This window comes from Pogona vitticeps, chromosome 2 (assembly GCF_051106095.1).
Source record: "Pogona vitticeps strain Pit_001003342236 chromosome 2, PviZW2.1, whole genome shotgun sequence".
Lineage (NCBI taxonomy): Eukaryota > Metazoa > Chordata > Lepidosauria > Squamata > Agamidae > Pogona > Pogona vitticeps.
Genome location: NC_135784.1, coordinates 6,249,990 through 6,275,054, shown reverse-complemented (window position 1 = coordinate 6,275,054; position 25,065 = coordinate 6,249,990). Strand labels below are relative to the sequence as shown.

The window sequence follows — 25,065 nt, the reverse complement described above, 5'->3', positions numbered from 1 at the left end:
ACGTAGAGCTAGGAAAGTGGAAGAGGAGTGGGAGGAGGGGGATGCTTCCGGCGCTGCGTCCCCCCCAGAACCGGAAGTGGAGGCCGTGCCCCCTCCCTCCCCTCTTTTTCCCCCTCTCTCGCTTTTTCTTCCCGCCTCTTTCCCCCCTGAGGATCCCGGAGGAGGTGGGGGCGATTTGGGGGGGGGAGGAGAGGGAGGGGGGAGAGAGAGCAGTGGGGAGTGGGAGTGGGGGAGGCCCTGGAAAGAGGTTCCCACTCGCTCCCTTCCCCCCCACTCGGGGAGGGGGGTCCCAGGAGGGGCCCTTTTCCGTTCCTCTTCCCCTCCTGGGGGGGGGAGGGGAAGAAATCTCCGGCGGGGGGGGGGGTATTGTTTGTGTGTTTGTGTCTCTCTGTGGAAAGGGAGGCGGGGAGTCAGGGCGGGGCCGAGGGACATTCCCCCCCGGGGGGGGGGGCTTGTGCGTGTTCGTGTCTCTCGCGGAGTCCCCTCAGGCTCTACTCTCCCTCCTCCCCCCCAAAAAAGACCTTCTCCAGTCGAGGTCTGAGCGGGACCCTCGCCCCCCAGCCAGGAAACCCCTTTTGTTGGAAAGCTGGGGGGGGGAATTTCCTGGAAAGCCCCAAGTGGGAAGTGGGGGCCTTTTTGTGTGTGGGGGGGAGGAGGGCTGCAAAGGGGTGGGGGATGAATGGGGTGGGAGGACTGAGGTGGGGGCACAGAGAAATGGGGCTTGGAGGTAGGAGAAGATATGGGGTCAGCTGGGAGGGAGGGATGAGGATGATGATATTTCATTTCTATGCTGCCCCATCTGGCAGCCAAGGCGGCTGCTGAAGCCTCTGCAAGGGAGGGAAGTTCCTGGAACGCGTTTAAAAAAATATTCTCAGGAATATTCTCTCTCCTCCCTCCCCCCTCCTCTTCTCAGGGGCTCTCGGTTGGGAGGGAAGGGAAGGGAGTCCCCCCCCACACACCGGAACTTCTCCTTCCGCCTCCTCATCTCTTGACCCTCCATCCAGGTGAGAAAGAGGGGAGGGGGCCCCATTCGATAGGAGCACGAGGAAGGCACCTCCCGCAAGGAAAGATTTTTTTTTTTAATTTTGCTTTATGCATAAAAGCCTCCTGGCTGATCTTTTCTGTTTTTCTTTCCTCCTAGGAAGCGGCGAGACTGAGTTGATGTCTCTTTGCTTTATTTTGGGACCAAAAAGGAAGAACCAAATCCCAGATCCCTCCAAACATCATTTCCCAGGTCAGTGAGATTTCAAGAGGTGGCTGAAGTAGCCTTCCCCCCCCCTTTCCACTCTCTCTCTCCTCTCAGTTTCCCTGGCCCGGCAGGGATTTGAATCCAGGTCTTCTGGTTCCCAGTCTGGTCCTCCATTCACTACACCACACTGCCTCTCTGAACTGTGCAGAGTGGTGGTGTTTGAAGGTATAGTTTTGGAGGGTTTTTTTGCATTGTATTTAGGTTTTTATTTTTTAAAAAATCTCAATCCTGCTCACCCCAACCCCATACTTACCAAGGGCAGGTCCTCTTGATAAGAGGCAAACCTCCATCATCCAGATATGGGGTAGGTGTATGTGTGTGTGGGTTTCCCCTTCAAGCCTCCCTTCTTGTTTCCCCTTAACAGACAAGCCAGGCTGGGGGATTTTGTGCTTTGGACTCTTATGACAATGGAATAACAGGTAAGGTCATTTTTGTTCCCACCTTCTCCTTCAATGTCACTCTCCAGATGGGTCCATGCACAGACAGTCTCAAGAATAGACTACTGTAATCCTCTTTCTGTGAGGCTTCCTTTGAGGCTGACACCGGACTCTCCCCCTCCTGTCGTCTCCTCTGGGAAGGTGATTCCACACCCCCACGTGGGGGAAGGTTCTTCCGTTTCACATTCTCTCTTTTCTCCTCTTTCTATTTGTGTCCACTCTTCCCTTATCTTTCGGCTCCATCCTCCTTTGCTGGCTGAGCGAGGGTTCCTTCCCCTTTCTGCCTCTTCTCTCGGTATCATCAACCTCTCCCAGATAGGAATTCATGGGTTCTCCATCCAAAAACCTTCCCACCCATCTAGGAATACCTTACTCTCTTCATCTGATTTTGGTATTGCCCACCTGGTGATGCCCACCTGGTGATGTCCATCTGTTGGAAAAGGGTGTTTGTGATGACAAGCTTGTTCTCTTGACAAAACTCTATTAGCCTTTGCCCTGCTTTGTTTTGAACTCCAAGGTCAAATTTCCCTGTTGTTCCTTTTATCTCTTGGCTCCCAACTTTAACATTCCAGTCCCCTATGATTAGAAGAACATCTTTCTTTGGTGTCTGTTCTGGAAGGTGTTGTAGGTCTCCATAGAATTGGTCAATTTCAGCCTCCTCAGCAATGGTGGTTGGTGCATAAACTTGGATTACTGTGATGTTGAAAGGTCTGCCTTGGATTTGTATTGAAATCATTTTTTTCATTTTTGAGATTGTATGTCAGTACAGCTTTTCCCACTCTTTTGTTGACTATGAGGGCTACTCCGTTCCTTCTACGGGATTCTTGCCCGCAATAGTAGATATAATAATTGTCTGAATTGACTTCGCCCATTCCTGTCCATTTTAGTTCACTGACGCCCAGGATGTCAATGTTTATTCTTGCCATCTCTTGTTTGACCACCTCCAACTTCCCAAGGTTCATAGATCTTACATTCCAAGTTCCTACGCAGTATTTTTCTTTGCAGCATTGGACTTTACTTTTGCTTCCAGGCACGTCCACATCTGTCATCTGAGACTGTGGTCCTGTCACTTAGTGTAGGGAATGAATAACATCCAAGTGGTAACGGGCAGGGGAAGGTACTGTGCTGGCTGAATAGTTAGTACATCTAGAAGGACGTGGGTCAGCTGTCTGAAGCCTGTCCCTTCTTTTTGCCGGTGGCCAGATACAAAGTAACTTGTTCAGCCAACCCTCCACTCTATCACTGATGTTGTTAAATGCCTCAGATCCATGTCAAATTGTTGTTGTTTAATCATTTAGTCATGTCCGATTCTTTGGGCAAGAGGAGAAGGGGACGACAGAGGACGAGGTGGATGGACAGTGTCATCGAAGCGACCAACATGAATTTGACCAAACTAGGGGGAGGCAGTGGAAGACAGGAGGGCCTGGCGTGCTCTGGTCCATAGGGTCACGAAGAGTCGGATGTGACTAAATGAAAACAAAGCAGTCCATGGAGCTCTCTGACCGAGTGCTAGGCGCTGCTGAGGGAGGCTTGGGCACCACACAACTTATTGTAGACTTCAGAAGAAGCTCATATGCTAGAAAGTCAGATATTCTCCCCTTGGGCAAACATTAACAACGTTCTGGATGCCTTTCAAACTATTTGTTCTAAGGTTATTTATTTAATACCATCACCAGCTCCATCAAATAATCATAAGAAAGGAAAGGCACAAGAAAAGAAAGGCACACAAGGACTTGGGTTTTTCCCCCCAAAAGGTAGGTGTGAGTTGGATAATTCAGGTATACCCCCCCCCAAAAAAAACAACCCACACCTAATTCGTAGAGCAGTGTTTTAAAATTTTAGTGTCAAATTCACAGGGAGAGTCTCCATCGTCAGATCATTCTGGCTTTGAAGATTTCCTTCCTTCTCCTGTCCCCCACATCCCGTAAGACTGCCAGAGCGGCCTCTAGGCAGAGGGGCAGCAGTATATATATAAAATTAAAATTAAAATGTTATTTATCCAAATCCTGCCAGATTCTCCCTCCTGGTCTTCATCATCATCATCATCATCATCATCATCATCATCATCATCATCATCATCTACTTGGAGAGATCAGCCTCCGTGGCCAACGTAAGACCTTCCCTTCCAGCCAAGCCCTTCCATATCCTCCCCCCACCCCGATGTTTCCTCTCTCCTCCCTCCCAGGCTGGAGTCTCCAACTTCACCCCCCACTTTCTATGCCGAGCCCCCTTTCTGGCCCCCCTCCGCCCCATCTCTCTCTGCCCCCAAACCTTTCTCTGCCTCCTCTTCCTCCTGCAAAGACCTCCCCCAGCTTCCCACCCAGGGTGTTGCAGCCTTAAAACCCCTTTTACCACTTTTGCAGAAGGGGTGATCTGGACTTTGGGGGAACCCCTTGTGTGGGGGGGAGAGGGAGGAGGGGGGAGAGCCAGTTTCCCTTCTCTCCTTCCTTTTCTTTTCTCCACAGCCCCCGAGGACTCCAGGATTCAGGAGAAAGTTCGGGGGGGGAGGTCTCCTCAGAGGAAAACCCAGACCAGTATGGGATTATGATGTGTTAGCAGAGTTGACTGGCAGGAATTGTGAGGATAGGGATAAAAGAGTTGAATTCAGGTTCATGGGATTGGTCTTGGATAACTTCATGGATGCTGGAGTTCTCCACCCTACGATATGTTGTAATTGGAATTGTGGTTCTTATTATTTGGGCTTTGTTTGTATGTGTTCTATCTAGACTTTGGCCTTTGTGTGTTGCTTTTCGTTCATCTCCAAGCCCAGGAATGGCTATGCAAAGAGGAGCAGATTTTAAATTCAGCAGTGTTTCAATTGTCAGAATTTAAAAAGAAAAGAGTGATACCTGGATATGGCCAAAAGAAGTTTCATTCCTGGTCTTGAAGTAGAAAATCTTATTCTAAAAGTAATTTCCTATATTAATTCTCTCTTAACCTTTGTATTAAGTCAAAGGCATATATATTTCACACCTTCCAGCCCCTCACCTTTCAACTAGCAGGGGGCCCATTTAGGAATGCTGCCCAGGGGCCAAACACAAATAGAACCATAAAATAATGGAAAAGTGAGGTTGGAAGGGGCCCACAAGGCCATCAAGCCCAACCCCGTGCTCAAGGCAGGAATATGGTCTAAGCAGATCTGCCAGGTGAGGAGCTAAGTTTTTCTTGAAAGCCTCCAGGGTTGGAGCACTCCAAAATATTTGAAATATAAAACCCAGCAGGGAGACGGAGGCTGAAGTCCATACATCTGGGCCCTGCTTGGTACTCTAAATATATTGAGGAATCCTACAGGAAGGTCATCAAGGGGAGGTGTACAGACCCCCAACTATCTGTAAGGGACCCACTTTTTTCCCCCGCACATTTATACCCAGGAGGCAAAAAACCCTCAGATATCTCAAGGAAGACACCCGTGGGCAGAGCTCTCTGGCCTGGATGCAGAAGATCCCGTTTTCTCCTGAGGAATTACAAAGTCAGCTCCTGAAAGAAAACACCAGCAGCTGAAAGGGGAAACCATGAGAAAAAGGGTCGAAAATATTCTCCCCTCTGCAGGCCTGGACAGAAGAGGCAGCGGGTCCACACTCCCAGAGACCGATTCCTTGAATTTAAAAAAAAAACAAAAAACGATTCGATTCATGGCATCCCATTGCAGTTTAAGGGGCATTTTGTTGTTCTGCCTCTTGAGGAGAATTTAGGGAGGAGAAGCTCCCTTTAGGTTTTCCTGGTGTTGCTTCAGAGGCTGCTCCGGTAGGAAGCGATAAAAATCAATATTTTTTTTGCCCTCCTCCTGGATCCTCTCTAGAAGTGCCACATAAGGAATACCCTCCTCAACCATCCGAAAAGGACTCTTTCTCTGTGTGTGTGTGTTTGTGTTTGTGTGTGCGTGTAGGGGGGGGGATCTGTGACCTGCCCCCTCCCTCCCAGCTGACCTCCACACACACACCTTCCTTCTTCAGATCTTTCTAGCTTTGAGGATTTCCTTCCTTCTCCTCTCATCCCCCACGTGTTTGAAGACCCCCAAGTGGTCTTTAGTGTGTGTGTGTGTGTGCGTGTGTGTGTATATATATATATACATATATATACATATATACATACATACATACATACATATATATACAGTGGTGCCTCGCTTAGCGAGGTTAATTCGTTCCAGATTAACCCTTGCTCAGCGAATCCATTGCTAAGTGAAACAAAAAAGGCCACAGGAACGTATTAAAACTGATTTAATACGTTCCTATGGACTTAAAACTCACCGTTGTGCGAGTTTCCTCCATTGCGGTGGCCATTTTGGATGCCTCGTTAGCGAGGCAAAACAGCGGTCGCCATTTTGTTTTAGCAGCGGCCATTTTGGAACCGCCGATCAGCTGTTCGCTATGCTTTGATCGCATCCGCGCGATCATCGCATAGCGAAAAAAGCCCATAGGGGCCATCGCTGAGTGAACGCTCCAGCGATGGCCTGGGACCCTTCGTTATGCGGTTTCATCACATAGCGAAGCGTTCGCTATGCGAGGCACCACTGTATATACATATATACATACATATACATATATACATACACACACACACACACACACACACACACACATATACACACATATATATATACATATACACATACACACACACACACACACACACACATATATATACATACATACACATATACATATACATATACATACATACACATATATGTACATACATACACATATATACATACATACATACATACATACATACATACATACATACATACATACATACATACATACATCCTTGCACCTCCCGAGGCCGGGGAACCTCCCGAGGAGACCCTTTCGGCATGCGCCTTCACCTCCCTCATGAGACCATAGAGACGGGAGGAGACGGACGGGGCCTCCCACCGTTTCCGGTTTGGAGAAAGGCGGAAAAAAGGGGGAGGCGCTCCTTCTCTCCTCTTTTTTCGTAGCTCTAGGTTTCCCCCCTTCCAACCCAAAGGGGTTGGAAGGGCGGAAGGGAGGGGAGGAAACTGCAGAAAAGAAAGGGGGGATTGTTTTTGGGGGGGTATAAGGAAGAGGACAGCCCCCTTCACCCCCCTCCTGATATTCCTGTCAGGGGGAGAGATTGACTCTCTAGAAGGATCTCCGAGCAGTGGCGCATCTGTCTTCCCCATTCGTAGCTCTAGGTTCCCTCCCCTCTTTTCTCCTCCAAGTCGGGCGTACAAGCGAGGGAGGGTCACGTGATCCCGCCTCCTACCCGAACAACCCCCCCTTGCGCCCCCTTGTTGTCGAACTTGGAACTCTGGATCCTTCCCAGCCCCCCCCCCCCCCCGGCAGAGGCAGCCTCTGGTTTGCTCCGTTTCTGAGAGGGGGGGTCCTGCCCTTCCCCCCTCGCAGGCCTCCCCGGTCTTTCTTTGCCTCCTTCTCCCTCCCCCTCTTTCTCTCGGTCCCTCCCCAGCGGTGCTTTCCAAGCAGGAACCGGAAGAGGGGAATCTCTCTCCTCCTGGCCCCTCTTTCCCTCCCCCGTCACCTCTATGGTCTCAGGCGGACACGGTTCCCAAAGAAGGAGGACTCCTCTCGTGAGTATCCCCGCTTGCTTCCCTCCGGCTGCACCTCCTTGGGGAGACGGGGGGGGGGAGCCAAATAAGGGACTCCCCAAGGAGAGGGGAGGGGAGGGGAGGGGGATCTCCTCCGGGCAATCCGGATTGGAAACCGGTTTCTCGGTTTACACGGCAGTCTCCGGCTTGCAAGGGAAGGGCTTTCCGCCTTCTTTCCACCCCTCCCTTGCAAGCTCACCTCCTTTGCGGGGGTGGGAATATTCAGATAGGGTGGAGATCCCCCCTCCCGGGAAAGAGTCCTCGTCCCCCCCCCAATTGCTTGGGGGGCAAGGAAGATGTGTGTGTGTGTGTGTGTTTCTGGATGATCTGGCAGAAAGGACAGCTAAACCGATCCTTCTCAAGACCAGATCCTGAGCTGAGGATCAAGGTCAGGAGCGGCTTCCTTGTTGTGTTGCTTGTGTGGACACAGACCGTCTTTTTCCGAAAGGCAGGCAGGAGAGAAGCCGGGGAGACAGATGGGGGTGGACTTTCCTCCATGGGATCTTTCCTCTGCTTTCCTGGCAGAGACTGAAAGGGAGATCGATTTCTGCCCAGGAACGGGTCTCCCACTGGACGTCCTTCTTCCCCCAGGGCCAAAACGGGTCTGGTCTTTCGGTCCTGAAGGCGCCATTCAGGGCCATTGGCTGTGCAAAAGACCTGCCCCCTGGATCCTCCTTCCTCCTCCTAGGGATTCGCCCTCCTGCCTCCCCTTCGCAGCCCTCCGTAGGGTGGAGGAAAGAAGGGGCTTTGGAAAGAGGGCGGAAGAGGCTCCGGTCCTTCCACAGGGAGGGCAGGAGGAGAGAAGAGCCGGATATTCAAAGGCGACTCAGCCCCTCTGGATCTGCCGGTGTTCCCTCTCCCGGCGGGTCTTTTGTAGAGTGAATGGCTCTGAAGGGTCTGTTCCAGACCAAGGGAATCACAAAACGCTTTGCTTTCCAGCACGGGCTGCCGACACCAAGACCCACACACCCACCCACCCACCCTCGGTAGTCGCCCCTCCAAGGCCCTGTGAAGTTGGCAGTGAGCTCCAAGGGAAAAGCGAAGCCTAAGCGAGGTTGGGAGTTGGAAGACAGCAGGTGAGAAAAGTCCTGAGACCTGAACTCGGCTCACCCTGGGTGGGCGACCCCAAGACACACAGGGCCCTTGGCCCACGGAGGGGGCACGGAGGCCGAGGAGCCCCCTTGGAGACACCCCCCCGCGTTGGGATCCTCGAAGGGACCGAAAATAACAAAGGGTCCCGTGAGAACAGAGGGTCCGGTCCAACCCTCGATCCGCTCCGTCGCACGGGGTTTTGGTGTTTTATTAGAGCTTGATTTTGTTTACCATCCTTAGTGTAGCTTTGGTTTAATTCATTTTCAGGTCTTTAACAGTCTTGCTGTTTTTCACATGAATTTTGCCTTTCAATGATGCTCCCTTTTTAAGGAGAAAGGCGGGGTAAAAATATTTTAAATAAATAGTGGGGAACTTTTGACTTAAGACAGATGCTCCCTTTTAAGGCAAATACCAAAAGAATAGGAATGTGTCTAAGAACATAATCTGTAGAATAAACTTTTCTACTGCCTAGACCTTAAATAAAAATTTCTGCTATATTCAGATATCACTCCTCCCCTCCCCTTTTAAAATTCTGACAATAGAAATGATGCTGAATCTAAATCTGCTCCTCTTGGTTTAGCCTTCCCTGAACAATAGGCAACACACAGAGGCCAAAGTCTAGATATAGCACGTACAAACAATTCCCAAATAATAAGAACCACCCTTCGAATTACAGATGGCCCCATGACAACAGAGGGTCTGGTCCACTGCATCGCACGGGGCTCTGGTGTTTTCTCGATGTTGATTTCGTTTACCATCCTTACTGCAGCTTCGGGTTGATTCATTTTAAGATTTGTAGTCTTGCTGTTTTTCACTTTTAAATGTTGCCTTTTTCTGAGGCACGTTAGCGATCTTGCATCTTTTTTTCATGAGAAAGGCAAGATAAAAATATTTTAAATCGACAGTGAGAGACCTACCCTCTTGTATTCTGCTACTTTCATTGCATGTGTCAGAGGGAAGTTACGCCTGCCTGCCTGCTTTTCTTTTCGTCTGGAGAGAGATGGGGGATGTAGCCCCATTCAATAGAAACATGAGGAAGGCACATCCCAGAAGGAAATGTTTTTGATTTGCTTTATCCGTAAAGCCTCCAGGCTGATGTTTTCCTTTTCTCCTAGGAAGGGGTGAGACGGAGGTGATTTCTCTCTGCTGTTTTTGGGACCCAGAAGAAAGAACCCAAATCCCGCATCCCTCCCAACGTTTGCAAGGTCAGTGAGATTTCAAGGGGTGGCTTACCTAGCCTTGCCCCCCCCCCCCTCTCTCTCGTCTCCGTTTCCCTGGCCCGGCAGGGATTTGGATCCATGTCTCCTGGTTTCCAGTCCGGTACTCCATCCGTGACACCACACGTCTTCTTTGAACATGTGCAGAGTGATGGTGTTTGAGGGTATGGTTTCCTTGGCATCCGATGCAAGAGGGGCAGCGTCTCCTCCGTCCACCGCTCTCCCCCTCCCATCACCTCCTCTGGGAAGACATTTCCACACAACCCGCGTGGGGGAAGGTTCTTCCGTTCTACCTTCGCTCTTTTTTCCTTTCTTGTTTGCTTCCCCTCTTCCCTTCTCTTTCGGACCTATCCTCTTCTCTCCCATTTACCCCAGTAGAAAGGTTTCCTGGCTGAGTGATGGTTCCTTTCCCTTCCTGCCTCTTCTCTTGGTATCATCATCCTCTCCCAGATACGAATCCATGCTTTCTCCATCCAGAAACCTTCCCACCCTTCTAGCAATCACTTACTCTCTTCACCTCTGCCGTTCTGGCCTCCACTTCTCTCTCTCTCACTCACTCACTCTCTCACTCTCTGCTCCTGGTCCTTCTTATTTCTAGTCTCCTTCCTTTTCTCTCCCCTTCACATCCCATGTGGGGGTGGCAACGTTTTCCCTTTGTCCCATTTCCCCTCTTTCCTGGCTGGACCCTCCTCGCGGAGACGACGGAACCACGGATCAAGACTCCACACTCCCTTTGGGTCCAAGACTTTGTGTTTCACGCACTCGTGTCCCTCGGTCCCAATCCCAACCACCAAGGCAATGCTTAACAGTCCCCTCTTCTTACCTTGGTCCGAGCACGGAGTGGCCTGGTTGTTATATTTGTGCCCATCAAATTCTCCCGGTCTCCTTCACCGGGGTGTCGGACATCTCGGTTTATCTCGCCTGCGCAGCCGAGGTCCCCTCCAGGGGACAGTAGGCTGTTGAAATCGATGGGATGCGTCTCCCTGTTTTCTCAGCAGCGGAACACGGCAGGAGACTAGGATCCCGGATGAGCCCCCAATTGTGAGAAATGCTCACACCCTTGTTACTTAAATGCAGGAACCAGACAACCACGAATACAAGCAGCTCTCATTTATTCAAAACCCATTTTGCAAAAGCGGGTGTCCGAACTGGGTAGGCACCCCATCAATCCAAAGCAAAGCAAAGCAAAGCAAAAAAAAAAGTGTGCAGCTTATATACCGCCCCATACTGCTTCAAGCACTCTCTGGGCGGTTTGCAATTTAATTATGCAGGCTACGCATTGTCCCCCCCCCCCCAGTGAGCTGGGTACTCATTTTACCAACCTCGGAAGGATAGAAGGCTGAGTCAACCTTGAGCCGGCTACCTAGGATTTGAACCCCAGGTCGTGAGCACAGTTTTAGCTGCAGTACAGTGGTTTAACCACTGCGCCACGAGGCAGGATGATCCAGGCAGGATGATCTTTATACCCTACTCCCGACCCTTGTTTCCCTCTTGGTCTGGGCAATCTGAGGTGCGCCTAAACTGATCAGAGGAAGTCCTGCCTCTCTTTCCATCTCCCTCTCCTCTCTTTGCCTAGACCCCAGACTCTTATTTATTTCTATTATTATTTCTATGTTGTTGTTGTTTAGTCTTTTAGTCGTGTCCGACTCTTCATGACCCCACAGGCCAGAGCACGCCAGGCCCTCCTGTCTTCCACGGCCTCCTGGAGCTGGGCCAAATTCATGTTGGTCGCTTCAATGACACTGTCCAACCATCTCATCTTCTGCCCCCCCCCCATTACAAGGTTTCTTAATTCCTTCTCACTTTCTGTCATATCTGGGATTGTTGATATTTCTTCCGGCGATCTTAATTCCGGCTTGGGATTCCTCCAGTCCGGCCTTTCGCACGATGTATTCTACATATAAGTTAAATAAGCAGGGGGACAATATAAAGCCTTGTTGTACTCCTTTCCCAATTTTGAACCAATCAGTGTTTCCGTATCCAGTTCTAACTGTTGCTTCCTGTCCCACGTATAGGTTTCTCAGGAGATAAATAAGGTGGTCAGGCACTCCCATTTCTTTAAGGACTTGCCATAGTTTGCTGTGGTTGACACAGTCAAAGGCTTTTGCATAGTCAATGAAGGAGAAGTAGATGTTTTTCTGGAACTGACTTTCTCCATAATCCAGCGCATGTTAGCAATTTGGTCTCTAGTTCCTCTGCCCCTTCGAAATCCAGCTTTTACTTCTGGGTGTTCTCGGTCCACTTAACTGCTGAAGCCTACCTCGTAGGATTTTGAGCATAACCTTCATAGCATGTGAAATGAGTGCAATTGTATAGTTGGAGCATTCTTTGGCACTGCCCTTCTTTGGGATTGGGATGTAGACTGATCTTTTCCAGTCCTCTGGCCACTGCTGAGTTTTCCATTGATGATGATTTAAAAAAAGCGAGCTGATCTTGATGTTGGGCTGTGGCACTAGGGTAGGTGACATGACATTTAGCCTGGTTTGTTCTTTTTTGCACACCACACACAGAATGATTAAAGTGATAGGAAAAGCCCCCCCCAACTCTGCCTTGGCTGTCCCTAGCAAGCATAACATCGCTAGCACCACTCGGGCAGCCACTGATGATTATTAAATCCTCTGTGAACTAGCAAACATTTAATGCATCTTGCTAGGCACGTTTGACACTTCTAAATAAATTTTTGGGATGTAAAAGGTAAAAAAGTTCCCTGACCCCTGGTTTAGAGTATACCTGACTAGTCCAGTGGTTTTTCCTACGTTCTTCAGTTTAAGCTTGAATTTTGCTATAAGCAGCTGATGATTAGAGCCACAATCAGCTCCAGGTCTTGTTTTTGCTGACTGTATAGAGCTTCTCCATCTTCAGCTGCATAGAGTATAATCTGATTTCGGTATTGCCTATCTGGTGATGTCCATGTGTAGAGTCGCCTCTTGTGTTGTTGGAAAAGAGTGTTCGTGATGACCAGCTTGTTCCCATGACAAAACTCAATTAGACTTTGCCTTGCTTCATTTTGAACTGCAAGGCCAAACTTACCTGTTGTTCCTTTTCTCTCTTGACTCCTTACGTTAGCATTCCAGTCCCCTATAATGACAAAAGATCTTACTTTGGTGTCAGTTCTAGAAGCAAAGCGTGCTGCTTATATACCGCCCCATAGCGCTTCAACCACTCTCTGGGTGGTTTACAATTTAATTATGCAGGCTACACATTGCCCCCCCCCCCTAGCGAGCTGGGTACTCATTTTATCGACCTCGGAAGGATAGAAGGCTGAGTCAACCTTGAGCCGGCCACCTGGGATTTGAACCCCAGGTCGTGAGCACAGTTTTAGCTGCAGTACAGCGGTTTAACCTCTGTGCCACGAAGGTGTTGTACGTCTTCACAGAATTGGTCAATTTTAGCCTTTTCAGCAGTGGTGGTTGGTGCATAAACTTGGATGACTGTGATGTTGAAAGGTCTGCCTTGGATTTGTATTGAAATCATTCTATCATTTTTGAGATGGTTTCCTGGTACAGCTTTTCCCACTCTTTTGTTGACTATGAGATATGGTAATCATCTGAATTGAATTCTCCCATTCCCGTCCATTTTAGTTCGCTAAAATGTTTATTCTTGTCATTTTGACCACATCCAGCTTACCAAGGTTCATAGATCTTACATTCCAGGTTCCTTTGCAGTATTTTTCTTTGCAGCATCGGACTTTCCTTTCACTTCCAGGCGCGTCCACAGCTGAACATCCTTTCGGCTTTGGCCCAACCACTTCATTAGCTCTGAAGCTACTTGCCTTTGTCCTCCGCTCTTCCTCAATAGCATATTGGACGCCTTCCCACCTGAGGGGCTCATCTTCCAGCATCATATTTTTTAGCGTTTTGTTTCTGTTCATGGGGTTTTCTTGGCGGAGATACTGGAATGGCTTACCAGTTCCTGCTCGAGGTGGATCACATTTAGTCAGAACTCTCCACTATGACCTGTCCGTCTTGGGTGTCCCTGCATGGCATAGCCCATAGCTTCTCTGAATTACTAAAGCCCCTTCTCCATGACAAGGCAACAATCCATGGAAGGCTTCTATGGTTACTGGTGGCCAAACAGGAAGATCAGAGAGAGCAAAGAGTGTAGATGGTCTAACAGCACTATCTTTGTCAAAAAGAAGGTCTGAAAAATATTCGACCCATCTTTGTGGAGATATTATGGCAGGGTCTTTTACTTCCAGCCTGGAAGAGCTGGCCTCAATGGCCCAAAATAGTGTATTGTTTTTCTGGTTCACTGCCTGTTGGAGCTTGTTCCATTGCTCCAAAATAATTTTTTTGTCTTTTTTCTTTTACACAATTCCTTAATTGAGTTTTTAGGGAGAGATATTTGTGCCGATCTTGGGCAGAATTTTCCAATGATGTTTCAGATCTAGCAGTAAAATGTTTTTCCCTTTGCAGGACATGAATTAACTCCTGTTTGTATTTTTCTTGTGATGGAGATAAGGAGGGGGAAAAGGCGTTCTCTATGTTCTTGTTTAGACAGAAAAAAACTGTTCCTCAAGCCCTTTTTCCTTGGGAGCCAGTCTTTCGTGCCTTTGATTAATAGCTTCCAAGGTCCTTGTTTGGGTGCCAATATGTAGGGTCATGAAATGAGAAAGTTGGTAGGCTTGGTGATCACCAGATAATTAGGATAGCAAATAGTCTTAGAGAGAAGTTACAGAAGTCAGCCACACACACAAGGATGTCTGCCAACAGAGTCCTCCTCACACACCTCTGGATCCAACTCTGCATACAGATTCTCTGGGGCAAAGCCCCCAGGAGGACTCTCTTTTATTAAGCTTACAAGTTCACATTAGGATTGGCCCAAAGAAAGGGTTTGAAGTTAGCTCTCTATCACTATGAGGAAGAGGAAGAATGGGTAGTAGCTCCTCCTCTCAGAAGCAGCTATGACGTCAACCAGGAGAGCGTTCTCTGCACTGAAGAATCAGCCAACAGCTTAGCAACGTTGGGACGAAGCGTTCCCCCACAATAGTTTTCTGCCACCTCTACTTCTCCTTCCTATTTGAGTCCCTGCTGACTGTTTCCAGAACTCCGGAGAAGATCTCCTGGTGACATCTGTGGCTCTAGTAGAATAATGTGTATCTGATTTAATTCATTATTCAAGGAGGGCTGTTCGGCCAGTGCAGGGCACATACACTTGTGTGCATGTGGAAAGGCGTGGGGGAGCGCATGCCTGGTCCGGCTTAGGCCACGGACTGGCACCGGACTACGGACCAGGGTTTCAGGATTCTGTCCTAGAGGAAACATTGATTTTTGTAAACCGAGATACTAATGGAATATGCAGCATTTATAATTATTAATATTCTTCCCTCCCCTCTTTCCATACACATTGGTTTAGGTATCTAACTGTGGATACAGAGGTTAGGAGTTCACTTTCCTTCTAGCTCTGCAGTTCTAAGATGCCATTGCTTCAGCACCTATTTCCCTGACCATCTCTGCTTCCTATCCCCATTGAGCCCCCATTCACCTCCAGGCAGGACCCGCTGAGGACTTGCAGAAACTCCCAACAGAGGCACCCAGCTTTTGGTCCCCAGCACGCTGTCCTTGTGAGCTCTGCAGGCAGCCTCATATGAGTCCCGCGATATGAGCTCTGGCGCCAGCTCCGATCCACTGCCTCATCCCGCAGGACCAACCCAGCTCCAGTCACGAAACACCCCTTCTCTCATCCTCCTCAGCCACAGACAGCAGCGACACGACCAGCTCCCAGTCCTAATTCCTACACTGACCCTCTCTGCTTCCTATCCTGTTTTCAGAAATTCCTGATGGTTCTCTACCCGTAACAGCATTTTATAAACTCTACATTCCATCCATTTCTAGGACCTGTCCTTTCTCTTCTCCCTCTGAATAATAATCTCTGCAGACTTTGTCAGTTCCCTGCATTGACCACTCACTGATCTTTACCCGTTCTCGAGTCCATTCATCCACTTTTCATCTTCCTTTCTAATACTGTCCTTTCCCACCTTGTTATTCATTTCTGCTAAACAATCCTTTAATTCAAATATTTGTTTCCTCTTTAATCAACTTTGAGAAATTCCTTTCTAATTTTCTGGAAATGTAAGTCCAGTCATTGGGGAGAATTTGAGAAGGGAAAAAAAGTTACTTTGAATATACTTTGAATTTGATGTATTTATTTGGGGGTGGAAATGATCCTCCTTTCATTACTCCTCCCTCCAAAAGGTCCCTCAGTGAAGAGCCCTTCCAACTTCAAGCCCAAAAGAACAACCTACGGTCTGGCCTCATCCTCCCCCCCCGATTCTCTTCCCTCACCTTTTTGGCTATCTTTCCTTCCTCCTCTGTGAGTCAGGGGAAGCCTGAATACATCATTCTTTTTCCTGCAGATTTTGGAAGTGGTTGTTTCTCTGTTTTTTTCCCTAACCTACCAAATGATGAACAGAAAAAGAAAAATTGCTCAGCAACATCTGGAGCAACCTGGACAAGAACTAATAACCAAGCAAGAAAGGAGGGAATTGAAAATCGGAGTGGACAGGCATGGATTTGACATAAAAGAACTGATGCAGGGGAGAAACCACGTAAATGCATGTCACCTCAGTATACACCAAACAACATATGCTGGGGAGAAAGTGTATCCAAGTAGGGAATGTGGAATGAGCTTCAGTCAGAACAAAAACCTGCATATATACAAAAGAACTCACACTGGGGAGAAGCCTTATAAATGCATAGAATGTGGAAAAAGCTTCAGTCACAGCAGTCACTTTAATTCACATCAAAGAATTCACACAGGGGAGAAACCATATAAATGCATGAAATGTGGAAAGAGTTTTAGTCAAAGCAGTATCCTTAGGTCACATGAAAGAACTCACACTGGGGAGAAACCGTACAATTGCATGGAATGTGGAAAGAGTTTTAGTCAGAGTGGTGTCCTTAGGTTACATCAAAGGATTCACACTGGGGAGAAACCATACAAATGCATGGAATGTGGAAAGAGCTTCAGTCAGAGTGTTGTCCTTAGGAAACATGAAAGGACTCACACTGGGGAGAAGCCTTATAAATGCATAGAATGTGGAAAAAGCTTTAGTGACAGTAGTGTCCTTAGGTTACATCAAAGGGTGCACACTGGGGAAAAACCATATAAATGCATGGAATGTGGAAAGAGCTTCAGTCAAAGCAGTCACTTTAGTTCACATCAAAGAATTCACACAGGGGAGAAACCATATAAATGCATGGAATGTGGAAAGAATTTTAGTGAAAGCAGTAACCTTAGGTCACATGAAAGAACTCACACTGGGGAGAAACCGTACAAATGCATGGAATGTGGAAAGAGCTTTAGTCAGAATGTTGTCCTTAGGAAACATGAAAGAACTCACACTGGGGAGAAACCGTACAAATGCATGGAATGTGGAAAGAGCTTTAGTCAGAGTGGTGTCCTTAGGAAACATGAAAGAACTCACACTGGGGAAAAGCCTTATAAATGCATGGAATGTGGAAAGAGTTTTAGTCAGAGCAGTAACCTTAGGTCACATGAAAGAACTCACACTGGGGAGAAACCGTACAAATGCATGGAATGTGGAAAGAGCTTTAGTCACAGTGGTGACCTTACGAAACATGAAAGAACTCACACTGGGGACACACCTTATAAATGCATAGAATGTGGAAAAATCTTTCATCACAGTGGTGTCCTTAGGTTACATCAAAGGATTCACACTGGGGAGAAACCATACAAATGCATGGAATGTGGAAAGAGCTTTAGTCAGAGTGTTGTCCTTAGGAAACATGAAAGGACTCACACTGGGGAGAAGCCTTATAAATGCATGGAATGTGGAAAGAGCTTTAGTAAGAGTGGTTACCTTAGGAACCATGAAAGGACTCATACTGGGGAGAAGCCTTATAAATGCATAGAATGTGGAAAGAGCTTCAGTCAAAGCAGTCACTTTAGCTCACATCAAAGAATTCACACAGGGGAGAAACCATATAAATGCATGGAATGTGGAAAGAATTTTAGTGAGAGCAGTAACCTTAGATCACATGAAAGAACTCACACTGGGGAGAAACCTTACAAATGCATGGAATGTGGAAAGAGCTTTAGTCAGAATGTTGTCCTTAGGAAACATGAAAGAACTCACACTGGGGAGAAGCCTTATAAATGCATAAAATGTGGAAAGAGCTTCAGTCGGACAGATGAACTGAGTTCACATCAAAGGGTTCACACTGGGGAGAAACCGTACAAATGCATGGAATGTGGAAAGAGCTTTAGTCAGAGTGGTGTCCTTAGGAAACATGAAAGAAGTCACACTGGGGACACACCTTATAAATGCATAGAATGTGGAAAAAGCTTTAGTGACAGTAGTGTCCTTAGGTTACATCAAAGGATGCACACTGGGGAGAAACCATATAAATGCATGGAATGTGGAAAGAGCTTCAGTCAAAGCAGTCACTTTAGTTCACATCAAAGAATTCACACAGGGGAGAAACCATATAAATGCATGGAATGTGGAAAGAATTTTAGTGAGAGCAGTAACCTTAGGTCACATGAAAGAACTCACACTGGGGAGAAACCGTACAAATGCATGGAATGTGGAAAGAGCTTTAGTCAGAATGTTGTCCTTAGGAAACATGAAAGAACTCACACTGGGGAGAAGCCTTATAAATGCATAAAATGTGGAAAGAGCTTCAGTCGGACAGATGAACTGAGTTCACATCAAAGGGTTCACACTGGGGAGAAACCGTACAAATGCATGGAATGTGGAAAGAGCTTTAGTCAGAGTGGTGTCCTTAGGAGACATGAAAGAAGTCACACTGGGGAAAAGCCTTATAAATGCATGGAATGTGGAAAGAGTTTTAGTCAGAGCTGTAACCTTAGGTCACATGAAAGAACTCACACTGGGGAGAAACCGTACAAATGCATGGAATGTGGAAAGAGCTTTAGTCACAGTGGTGACCTTACGAAACATGAAAGAACTCACACTGGGGACACACCTTATAAATGCATAGAATGTGGAAAAAGCTTTGGTCACAGTGTTGTCCTTAGGTTACATCAAAGGATTCACACTGGGGAGAAATAATAGAAATGTGTGGAATGTGGAAAGAGTTTTATTCAGAGCTCCTGATGAGTTAGCAGGGCATGAGGAGTTCATTCAGTTTTGTGCTGGTTTCCACTGGAAAGACTAAGCAACCTAATGCTGACGTAATGCAAAACGGAGAGAAAAGAGAAAAAATGCAGTGAATTTTGAAGTGCCACTTGTCATGTGTTTTACTTCTATCATTAGTTAAAAGGGAAATATCACAAAATAACCGTAAAAGCTTGTGTTAAAAAATGGGAATCATATATTTTACAATGAAAGCTTTTACATAATCAGTGTAAAAAATAAAAAGATGGATGTTGTAAGGCTGACTGATGAAAGAAAAGCAAGTAGTGAAGAGAAAAAAGCTGTCATTTGTTTTAGAAGGCTTTACCCTCATAAATACAGTGGTGCCTTGCATTGCGACATTAATTTGTTCCAAAAAAATCGCTACAGAACGAAAACGTCACAGTGCGAAATAAAAAAGCCCATAGAAACGCATTCAAATGCGATTAATGTGTTTCTATGGGCTTGAAACTCATCGTTCAGCGAAGATCCTCCATAGCGCGGCCATTTCTGGTGCCTCTTAAGCAAGGAATGCATCCCAGAAAATAGCGGGCGACCATTTTGTTTACCTGGTGGCCATTTTGAAACCGTCAATCAGCTGTTAAAAAATCATCGCTTTGCGATGATCAGTGCCCGAAGAAGGAAACCGATCATCGCAAAGCGAACTTCCCCCATGGGGAACATCGCAAAGTGATCGCTTTTGAGATCGCAAAAAGTTTGTCGCAATGCGGTTTTGCCGCTAAACGGAGCACCCGTTAAGCGAGGCACCACTGTAATAGTAATTGAGTTTTAAGTGGGTACCAATGAATATATATTCTGTATTATGAAGAATTAGGCGTTTCTATGCTATTGTACTGAGCGTATAGTCAGGAATTGTTAGAATGAGTCAAAATTTTGTTTATTTAAGGTGTGGTCACTTTGGTCCCTGGAGCGCAGTGGGTTGGAGGTGACCAATTCCTTTGATCCTTAACATCTGAGCTTCTGAGAGCCTGGGAAACACAAGCCTTGGGAAGATATGATTTTGTTGACTGATGCAGAACAAAGGGATATAAATATTTGGAGAACTCTCCCACAAACTGTTCTTAGAAAGGAACGGAGAAACATAGATGTTTGGTTTCATGAAGTACAACAGACGATGGAACTGATGTTGAGTAGGCCTGCAGTTTTTGCATAACTGTATGACGTTTGGATTTGAAGATCTGTACCAACAGTTTTTTCCTCACGCCTGTAAGTATGAAATCTAGAAATGATGTAAATAAATGAACTTGTGCAGAATTAACAAGTTTTGGAATTGCCTGAAATCATTGCAACAACGAAAAGACTTCTTATGAGGTACCCAGATGAGCTTCAAACACCTTGTCACTGGTAGTCTATGTGAGGGAGAAAGTCAGGCTGAACCCATCCTGACTGGAGTGACATCCTTTCCCAAGAAGAGGAGGGAAAAACCCAATGGAGCCCCAGAGTCAGAACATATGACCCATCAGAGAAGTGACAACTCGATGGGGAGAACGGGAAGATAGAGAGCTGAGAAGGGTCACAGAGAAAACTAGGAGGGTAGAAATAGTTCCGGGTGAAGAATGAAAGGTTGGGACCAATGTAGGGATGGGAGAGTCTGGAAATAAAGAGCCTGGCGTGTCTCAGGTGGAAGTTCCAGAGAGGGAAGCAGAAGGTCCTTCAGAAGAAAGGAAGGATCCACTGCGTAAAGGAACCTTAGGAGCAGCAGAGATGCAGGAGAAAAAGGAAGGAATAAGACAGGAGGAGGGAAGAGTACTATATCTTGGGGAACAATCCAGAAGGGAGACAGTGGAAGGTGGAGAGGTAGAAGGGCAAAAGAAGGAGAGGATATTACCACAAGGCTGGGAGTGGATATTAATGGAGAAACCCTGGACCAAACAGTAGGAGAGCTTGATGAAACCTCATGAGTGGCAGAAAGGAGTCAGAGAGAGGTAAGACTGGAGAATCCCTCCTATTGGGAAGAGATAGTGGAGGAGAAAGATCAGGGAGGAAAGAGGCAAGCTAGCTAAAGAGAGGAAGGGAGAAATAGAACAGCCCCTCCCCTCAGAGAGGGCTTTTAGCATCATCCCAGTGGGTCAGTTGTGTTTATTGGAACCCACAGGAGAAACCGCACATCTCCAGCTGTCTGAGAATACCAAACCACCGCAGATTCTCATTTTGAGAATCACTGTTTTTCTGCAGTCGTATCAGCATGGATGAATTGTAGAATCTCCTTGCAAATTTGGGAGGTCTGCAAATTTCTGTAGGATTCCTGTGGAGTCAGGTATCCTAATGAAGTTCTGTAGTACCTGTAGATATCAAAGACGTCATACAGGGGAGAGGCCATAGAAATACACAGAATGTAGGAGGATCTTTTATAAAAGCAGTCATCATTCTATTCATCCAAGATCTCATACAAAGGGGAAACCTTTGAAATACAAAGAATGTGGGAATAGCTTCAGTCTGAGCAAAAACGTAAGGATACATCAAAAACCCACACAGGAGTAATTTTATAAGTCTGTGGTGTGAGGAAAGGGTTTGAGTGACAGCGGAGCACATATGAAATGTTGAAGACCTCAGGGACATGGGGAATTCCCTCCGTATCACACGCCTACCAAGGGAGTAAGATTGGAGAAGATCCCAACGACGGGCAAACTCCATGTTTCCTTCCATGGATAAAAAGGTAAAGGTTCCTCTTGACAATTTGTCCAGTCGTGTCCGACACTAGGTAGTTTCCGTTTCCAAACCATAGAGCTAGCATTTGTCCACAGACAATCCTCCATGGTCACGTGGCCAGCGTAACTAGACATGGAATGCCATTTACCTTCCCACCAAGGTGGTACCTATTTATCTACTCGCATTTTTGCTTTTTGCATGCTTTTGAACCGCTAGTTTGGCGGGAGCTGGGACAAGAGGCGGTGGCTCACTCCGTCGCATGGATTCGATATTACAACAGCTGATCTTCTGACTTTGCAGCATAGAGGCTTCAGCAGTTTAACTCACAGCACCACCACGTTCCTTACATGGATAAAATTTCACCAAGTAAGTGACAGAATTACCCGTTAGTTAAAGCAGATAACAACATGGCTCAGAAATCAAAGCATGAAGCCTCGATTCCCAGTTTTATATGTTTTTTTACTATTTCCATCAATATGTTAGAGGTTGCTAATCCATTTCTGCTATACAGTGGTACCTCGCTAGACGATGATCCTGCTAAATGACGAATCCGCACTTCTCTTCCCAAAAGCTGGTGAGGGCTGCCTGTCCATCTTTCGTTCCATCTCCAAGCTTTGGGAAGGATGAAGCAGCTCCAAAATGAAGTCAGACCAGTTCCTCTACATTCTCGGCTCAACGCTCTCCCACATAAGGTATTTATAAAGCGCTTGCTTTGAAAACAAGGGGGCACCAAAAGGAAAGCTGTAAACCTCCATGAGTTGTGGGAAAGGCTTCATTGACAGGTGGACGACAACTGGCAATGATCCAATGAAATCTCAGAGGTGGGTGATCTGTTAAACAGGGAAATGGCTTGGGATCTTTCCATGGGTCTACCCCAGCTGATGCCAACGGTTGTTGGGATGTGTTCCCTTATCTCATAGTCAGTCGTGACACTGCACAGAGATAAGAGTGTGGAAGTCTACAGATGAATTTTTGAATGGCTTGTGGGGGGAAGGAAGTTTCACTTTGCCCCCCACCCTGAGGGGACCCATGTGTTTCCTTCAAGGCTCTGTGGAACAGCAGCTGGGAGATCCCTTTGCCACTCATCAAGTCCAACCCCCTACTCAATGCAGGGATAAAAATCAAAGGATATCTGCAAGTAGCTGTCTAAATTTCTCTTGACTCCCTCCATGGAAGCTAGCCAGTCCCAAGAACTCTGGCAACATAAGGCTTCAGAGTGTAAGCAGGAAACATCTCCACCCAGCCGCAGGTGCCTGGAGCTGCCAGAGAGTCACCGAGACGGGACAAGAGAGTCTGCTGAGGTAGAAAGATGACTCTGCTCAAGGCCTTTTTGGTCCTTGATGGGGAAAGGATGGAGGACGAGGGAGGAAGAGGAGGAGGAAGGTGCCTCCGGGGTGCTCCTCTTGCGAAGGGAGGGGCGATGAGAGCATGCTTTGGAAAGCAGGAGCAGCAGCAATGGCCAGTCCATAGGTTCAGGGAGCAAGAGTGTTTTCCCCCCTGAAAGAACTCCTCGCTCCATAGAAATCCAGTTGTCCATGTGAAAGAGAGATAGAGGTGGAGAAAATTATGAGCGAGCCATCCCCTTCACAAAAGATAACTTCGCGGCATGAAATAGATAAGAAGAGAGAGAGAGACCCAAATGGAAGGGGAGAATGTAGAAGAAAGGGGAGAGAGAGAGAATTGAAAGAGGCAAAAGAAAATATTAAGGTTTGTCTAGCAGTAGCGAAAGGGGGGGAAGGGGAGGAGTTGACCCAACCAGTTTGGGAGGAGGTTGGAGAAGATCAGAGAGGGAAGAGGTAATTCAGAATCATGGTGACAGGAGAGGGGAAGGATAAGAAAGTGAGAGGAGAAAAGGAGAGCGAAAAAGATTATGATAGGATGAGAGGTTTGCTGGAGGACTTCCCCAATGTGAAAACCGGAGGTGAGAAGCATCAGGTGGCTGTGAATATTTGCTTTCCTGCCCAAAATCTGCATGCAGTAAAAGGGAGAACATGATGAAAAGGGGAATAAAAACAGAGTTTAAGGATTTCATACTGAATAAACCATCTTCAGGGGCTTCTCTTCCTTTCCGTTCCAAAATTCTCCCATCTCAAGATATCCAGGTAGATAACCTGTAGGAAAGTGTTACTCTTTCAGCCAATAACCTTAATTACATTCTGGCATCAAGCTGAATCCTGCTGATGAGGCCGAAGGCTGAGGTGATTCATATGAGATCACCTGGGATGAGTTTAAGGTTACCTTATAGTTTACCTGTACTATATACTGTACAGAGGAATACAAATGTACAGTGGTGCCTCGCTAGACGACAACCCCGCTGTACGACGAATCCGCAGGACGGTGACTGTTTGTGACCGCTATAGCGATTCGCAAAACAATCATTCCTATGGGGGAATTCCACTGGACATCGATTAGGTCTTTGCTTTGTGAACCTTTTGTTCGCAAGACGACCATTTTTCCAGCTGATTGTCGGCTTCCTAAAATGGCTGCCCTGTGTTTTCCGGACCCATGCTTCACAGGGCAGCCATTTTTACAGCTGATGGGTGCTCTTAAAATGGCTTCCCTATGGAGGATCTGGATGACGAGGTAATTTCGCCATTGGAATGCATTAAACCGGGTTTCGATGCATTCCAATGGGGAAAGGCTTTTCGCATGACAACGATTTTACTTAACAGTGATTTTCCCAGAACGGATTATTGTTGTCATTCGGGGCACCACTATATTGTGGAGAGTTGGAGAATTGCTAGACGACATGCAGTTGGAGTATTTCATACAAAGACTGTACATAATGTAATATAAGCTTTGAGTAAGAAGCTGTTGCCTCGTATTTTTCTTCTCTGAGAAGACCTTGGAGGCTGGTGGTACCCCTGCTTTGCTCAGCGCACCCCACAAATACTTGACACAAGTTCTGCATCCGGCATACTTCTGCTGCACAAGAAAGCGTGTGTGACGCTGGCGAGCAACTTGTGGGTCCCGAGGGAGTCCAGAAGTGCCAGGAGCTCTTAGGGGCCCAGTGGTGGTGAGCGTTCCTGCCTGTCAAGCCCAGGAGGGGTAAAAGGCCAGCCAGAGACAGAAGGAAATGAATTTAATGTTCAAAACTGCTATCTAACTCAGCAGCAATGGGAGGATTTCCTCTAGTAAAGTTAAATGGTAAGAACTACATGTCATGGTTCTTAAAAATGGAGATGCTTTTAAAAAGAGACAAAACATGGACTGTAGTTGAAACTCCACCTGACAACCCTGATGTACAAGAGAAGGAATTGATTGAGAGGGCGTCATCTAGTTTTATTTTGTGCTGGGAGGATAGTCAGCACATACACACACACAGGCACACCCCTCTTCTTCTCACTCCCTTTTTGCTCACACCTCTCATCTCTTCTCTGTCTCCTGTAGGAATGTTTATGATAGAATATACCGTATAGACATAGACCAGAAACCACTCCATGTGAAATGTAAGATTGGCCTGAGCCAATGGCTTCATGCAAGAGAAGCAGGAAATACATGCAGAGAAGAACATTCTGGAGAACACCTGTCTCCAAAAAATACTCTAGTAGTTTCTACCCACCTATACACCAGGGGAAGGAGGTCTGGAGAAAAAGGTGTAGGAGCCAGTATAAATGTCAGAGGAGGGGAATCCATGATTCTGGCAGAGGAGGAGAAAGAGGATAAATAAGGGGGGGGGGGAACAGCCAGCCTGATTTTTCTTTGGGGCTAGGAGAAAGGCAGCATCT

At 47.0% G+C, this 25,065-nt stretch overlaps 1 protein-coding gene across 18 annotated transcripts; it reads left to right on the top strand.

The window, feature by feature from the left end:
* LOC110071444 (uncharacterized) lies at positions 1 to 19,949 on the top strand. 18 transcript variants are annotated; one of them, XM_078386908.1, is made up of 7 exons: positions 7 to 164; positions 1,142 to 1,234; positions 1,614 to 1,668; positions 3,700 to 3,796; positions 8,198 to 8,334; positions 9,466 to 9,555; positions 15,923 to 19,949. In XM_078386908.1, the coding sequence occupies exon 7, from the start codon at positions 15,968 to 15,970 to the stop codon at positions 18,602 to 18,604; it is 2,637 nt and encodes an 878-aa protein (XP_078243034.1). In that variant the 5' UTR covers positions 7 to 164; positions 1,142 to 1,234; positions 1,614 to 1,668; positions 3,700 to 3,796; positions 8,198 to 8,334; positions 9,466 to 9,555; positions 15,923 to 15,967; the 3' UTR covers positions 18,605 to 19,949. The 18 variants fall into 18 exon arrangements, with proteins under 18 accessions (XP_078243046.1, XP_078243045.1, XP_078243049.1 ...); XM_078386920.1 differs by lacking the exon at positions 3,700 to 3,796 and having other exon boundaries at positions 1 to 164; positions 9,470 to 9,555; positions 15,979 to 19,949; XM_078386919.1 differs by lacking the exon at positions 3,700 to 3,796 and having other exon boundaries at positions 1 to 164; positions 15,979 to 19,949.
* Positions 19,950 to 25,065: the final 5,116 nt, after the last annotated feature.